Genomic DNA, 5,021 nt, shown 5'->3' on the forward strand with positions numbered 1-5,021 from the left:
AATTAGGAAGATGGTTTGCTGTGGGAAAAAATTAAATATATATTATTAAGGTGAAAGAAACAGGGAAAAAATAAACCTCTTATTATGTGCTTCTCCCTTTTGGCACTTTTTGTCCTGTGAAAAAACAGTGTACTAAAAGTACTCCTGAAAGGTTTTAGAGAAAAGAGATTCAAAATTAGAAACCTGAGTCTTCTTGAATTATCTGTAGGACTGTTGGAGAAGACTGGTGTATGAAGGACAGACATGGCATGGGGATTGAGATGGTGAAACAAAAATGAAAACAGGCTGTGGTTTGGCGTCTCAAAGTGAAATTGAAGGTGCAAGGCTCTTAAAAGTTAAATCCAGCGATTTGGTACCTAGTTTAGGCCCTATTAAATGACCTTGCGTTTTAAGAACTATTTTTGGAAAAGTACATTTCAAACTCCCCTCCTAAAAAAATATTGGACACCTCCCCCCTTTTCTGTTAAATGATGAAAGACACCCAACACCGGACCTACCTACTGTCACTCTCTCCTGGCCCTTTGGCAGCCAAAAGGCCACGCGGCCTGGGGCCCGGGATCTCTGAGTAGCGGGACTTGGACAAAAGTCAGGAATTTGTCTGCTTCACCGCACTGTCACATCTGATCTCTTGGAAAAATGTGCAGATCCGATGGTGGGTCGCTCTTCATCCCTGGCAAAGGCTGTTACAGGAAATATTGGGAAAGACCTCGCCAGCAGGGAGGCAAAAGCCTCTGAGGTCCCCCTCCCCCAGCAGCTGGCCAAGGCCAGGGCCACGGCAGGAGCACCACGCGTCCACGTGCACCCGGCATGCCCAGTCACCCTTCTTACGTAAGAGTCTTGGGATGGAGTTGCTGCTGCTGCGGGTCCCTCTTCCCCGACGGCTATTAATAAACCGGATCGGTAGTTTCCGGGCCACTGCCAGCATAGATGCGGGGTTGGGGGCCTCACTTTACAACCTGGGCGCCTGCACTTCGGTCATCCCACCCTGGGAGCGTGAGCAAGGCGCACCCATCCCCCCGCACTCCAGCCCGCCCTCTTGCGGGACCGGACGCCGGCACCTTCTTTACCCGCACTGTGCCTGGCCCTCCCCCCAAGCTGGCCTGCTCTGCACTCGGCGATGGCTGGGTGCGGCTGTTCTGTCCCTCCTCTGCCCTGCCCTGCCCTGCTACTGCGCCCTCCCTCCGCCCGGGTATCAGGCGAGAGGCGGGGCTGGCCCGGCGCGCCCCGCCCCCGCTGTAGAAAGGGCCTGGAGTGTTACTAGCGGTCATCCCCAGCTCGGGCCTTTTATCTCCGAGCTACGGGGGAGGCGGGAGGAGGAGACACGGCGGGTGGCCCTGAGCGCCGGCGACACCTTTCCGGGGTTCTATAAATTGAGCACCTGGGATGGGTAGGGGGCCGACGCCACCACCACCGCCCGCAGTCACAGTTCGGCCACTGACCGCAGCAGCGTCCGCAGGCAGCAGCAGCCAGCAGCGGGAACACTGAGCTACCCAGCAGCAGGGGATCTCGAGGCGCCGGAGGAAGTGCGTGCCCCCGCCCCACCTCTGCCCCGTCAGCGTGGGTGCTTGGACTCAGGCTTTTGCGGAGGGAGACGGGAGTGGGGAGCACCCCTTCCTTTTCTCCGCGGCCCTGGGCGGGGGGCGAGGAGGTGGGACCGTCCGGCTGCTGGGAGTCACCCGGGAGCCGTCCCAGACAAGCTGTAACCAGGGAGGGAGGTGCGCGCGGGTGGGGGCGCCGGGCACCCTAGCCGCGTGAATAATCTGCTCTTTCGTCCCCGTCTCCCAACCAGGCCAGGGCTCGACCCAGAGACCACGCGCCGATATCGCGAGCTTCCGGACGCCAGAGCCAGGAGAAGTCGTGCTTCCCGCAGGGCCGGGCTGCGATCTAGACGAGAGTTGGAGAGGGCGGAGGAGGAGCCGGGAATCCCGCCGCACCGGCTGTAGCTAGGCCCCCGGCGCGGGCCTCAGAGAGCGCGTGAAAGGCGTACAGCCCTTCGCCCCGGCCGGCCATCCCGTGCCCCTGCGTCCCTGTGCTTCGGCGCCCGCGCGGCCACCATGATGCAGATTTGCGACACCTACAACCAGAAGCACTCGCTCTTTAACGCCATGAATCGCTTCATCGGCGCCGTGAACAACATGGACCAGACGGTGATGGTGCCCAGCCTGCTGCGCGACGTGCCACTGGCCGAGCCCGGGCTGGACAACGGCGTCGGCGTGGAGGTAGGCGGCAGTGGCGGCTGCCTGGAGGAGCGCACGCCCCCGGCCCCCGGCGCGGGCAGCGGCAACGGCAGCTTTTTCGCGCCCTCCCGGGACATGTACAGCCACTACGTGCTGCTCAAGTCCATCCGCAACGACATCGAGTGGGGGGTCCTGCAGCAGCCCCCGGCGGCGGCGGGGAGCGAGGAGGGGAGCGCCTGGAAGTCCAAGGACATCCTGGTGGACCTGAGCCACCTGGAGGGCGCGGACGCCGGCGAGGAGGACCTGGAACAGCAGTTCCACTACCACCTGCGCGGGCTGCACACTGTGCTTTCCAAACTCACTCGCAAAGCTAACATCCTCACTAATAGATACAAGCAGGAGATCGGCTTCAGCAATTGGGGGCACTGAGGCGGGTCGCCCGCGACTGCCCAGCACCCTTCCCGGCCCCATCTCTCACCCTCTCTTTCCTCAAAGCTATTTTCTTTCTGGCTCTAGGGCGCGATGGGCAAACTGCAAAGTTGGGGGGCTGCGTACGTGCAGGGGACGCGGCAGGGCTGCATGGAGGAGGGGGCTTCTTTGGGGAGAGGAGAGGAAAGCGGTGGCAAAAGAGGTGGGGTAGTGCTCAAGGACTTCCCTCTCTCCCGCGGGGGTGGGGAGGGGGAATGAGGGGGTTGTGTTCTACTTTGGTGGGAATAGGACTGAGTTGACGCCCTGCATTCAGTCTGTGCTTTTCCTGGAGTTTCTTTTCTGTTCTTTCCGGAGGAGAAGGGCCTAGAAAGGGCCATTCCAGGGCGCGGCGCTGGGTTGCCACATTTGGGAGCGCCGCCCGGAGCTGGGCGCAGGGGAAGGCGGGGCGGGCGCACAGCCTCCCGCCGCCCTGCCGTTGGGCTGGTGGAGGCCGCAGCGCTGCTAGGGTTGCATCAGTTTTCCTGTTTGCACTATTTCTTTTTGTAACCGTGGCCCCGTCTTAAGTATTTCCAATCTCCTCGCTCTGAAACTTCGGCGATTCCATTGTGATAAGCGCACAAACAGCGTTGTCTGTCGGTAACCGGTACTACTTTATTAATGATTTTCTGTTACACTGTAGAGTTGTCCTGTGGTACCCCTATCCCATCCATTTCACGCCACCCCCCTAAGTGTGTAAGCTGGCACTCTGCCAGCTCGTACGAAGCGTGCCACTCAGTGAAAGTAATAACGTTATTATGAGAAAGTGGACTTACCCGAAATGGAACCAACTGACATTCTATCCGTGTTGTACATAGAATGATGAAGGGTTCCACTGTTGTTATATGTCTTAAATTTATTTAAAACTTTTTTAATCCAGATGTAGACTATATTCTAAAAAATAAAAAAAAGCAAATGTGTTAACGAAATTTGACAAAAGTTTGTTGCTTTCTAATCCACCAATGGATGGCTTAGTAGTTAAATAAAATACAGTTAATTGATTTTTTTTTTTTTTAGCAAAAACCAATTTTGTTTTTCTCTGGTATTTCAAAGTGGTAGATAATCGTCTCCGTAAGTGTTCAGTTTTGTTTGGGAAGAAGCTACCAAGCTTTTTATTTCTAATTCAGTACCAAGGTAAGCACATACATCTCAACAAAAAGTTCATAAATATTCAAAGAATTTGGGAAGGTACATACATTACAGTTTTCAACCAACTTGACTAGCTTATTGGAGTGCTTAGTTAACATTTTGAATCTTTTAAGAGACTCAAGCACGACCTATGCATTTTGAGGCCTAGAAACTTATTTTAAAGGCAGAAATTTCACTTGGCTACTGAGAAGTAAAGAGTCGGAAGGAAAACACCAGCTAATACTAGTGCACACATCTTGCAGGTCTTTATTTACAAGTCTTTTGCGTTAATCTTAGGAGAGACTTAAATGTGTTATAACGTGCTGTGGCCTCTTTGACTAGTTCCCAGTGAAGTGCTAAGCTTTGTTAAGCAGCGTCCAGCAATGCTTCCAGTTTTCCAGGGAGCCAGTCTGCCGCTGTGGACAGCAGATCTGAGCATGACTGCAGTAGGGCCCTTTGGAACACTTCCTTAGATGCCATTATGATGCTTTCCTGGGACGGTGGGACAGGTGAAACACAATGTTCTGTATTTTCTCTATTTCATGATTCGTTCAGGGGGGATAAGTGTTGGATCGACTTCAGTTTTCGATTTTGAAGTCATGAGACATTCTCTAAGCTCATAGAGCTTGAATTTAAAATACATATAACTCTGCAGTTTAAAAAAAAGGCAAAAAGTGCTGTGGGCAGCTCAAGCCTATTATCAGCTTTAAGCAGCAGTGAAAAAATGGGGAAGTGTTAAGGCTGGTGCCTGTGCTCCCAGAGAAAGTTAATAGTTAATATATAAAGATAAGCTAGGCAGCACCAGAAGTAAGGTGTATGGCCTCTTGCCCTGTATCCCCTTGAAAATCCCAAAGTGCAAGCAAAAAAGACAAAGAAAGGAAACTACAGAAGCCACATGGTAGAAGCACCAAGACTTGGAGCCAGAAAGTTGTGTGTTCAAGTCCTCTTGTTATTACATATTAACTGCGAGAATTTAACTCTCCAAGCTTGTTGCCACATTTGAAATTAGACATAATAATTACAAGGCTTACTTCCTGGAGATGCAGTGAGAGTGAAAGGAGATGGTGTATAGAATGTCTGATGCTTAGAAGTTTCTTTAGGTACTACTGAAGGGCACTACAGGTTCTCTCCAGCTCTTTGAACGTGGCTTGTATCTTTATCTCCCTCCTTGCCTTTCTCCAGGAATATATGAAGTTTAAGACAATATGTTCACTTTAAAAGCATAATTTCAATTACATACATGAAACCACA

At 52.7% G+C, this 5,021-nt stretch overlaps 1 protein-coding gene across 2 annotated transcripts; it reads left to right on the forward strand.

Annotated features, from left to right (window-relative positions):
* The first annotated feature begins 1,249 nt into the window (after positions 1-1,249).
* On the forward strand, positions 1,250-3,571 carry MID1IP1 (MID1 interacting protein 1). Of its 2 annotated transcripts, none has more exons than XM_082610175.1 (2): positions 1,250-1,523; positions 1,790-3,571. In XM_082610175.1, the coding sequence occupies exon 2, from the start codon at positions 2,055-2,057 to the stop codon at positions 2,604-2,606; it is 552 nt and encodes a 183-aa protein (XP_082466301.1). In that variant the 5' UTR covers positions 1,250-1,523; positions 1,790-2,054; the 3' UTR covers positions 2,607-3,571. The 2 variants fall into 2 exon arrangements, with proteins under 2 accessions (XP_082466301.1, XP_082466302.1); XM_082610176.1 differs by lacking the exon at positions 1,250-1,523 and adding an exon at positions 1,563-1,648.
* Positions 3,572-5,021: the final 1,450 nt, after the last annotated feature.

This window comes from Mesoplodon mirus, assembly GCF_964341445.2.
Source record: "Mesoplodon mirus genome assembly, chromosome: X".
NCBI lineage: Eukaryota > Metazoa > Chordata > Mammalia > Artiodactyla > Ziphiidae > Mesoplodon > Mesoplodon mirus.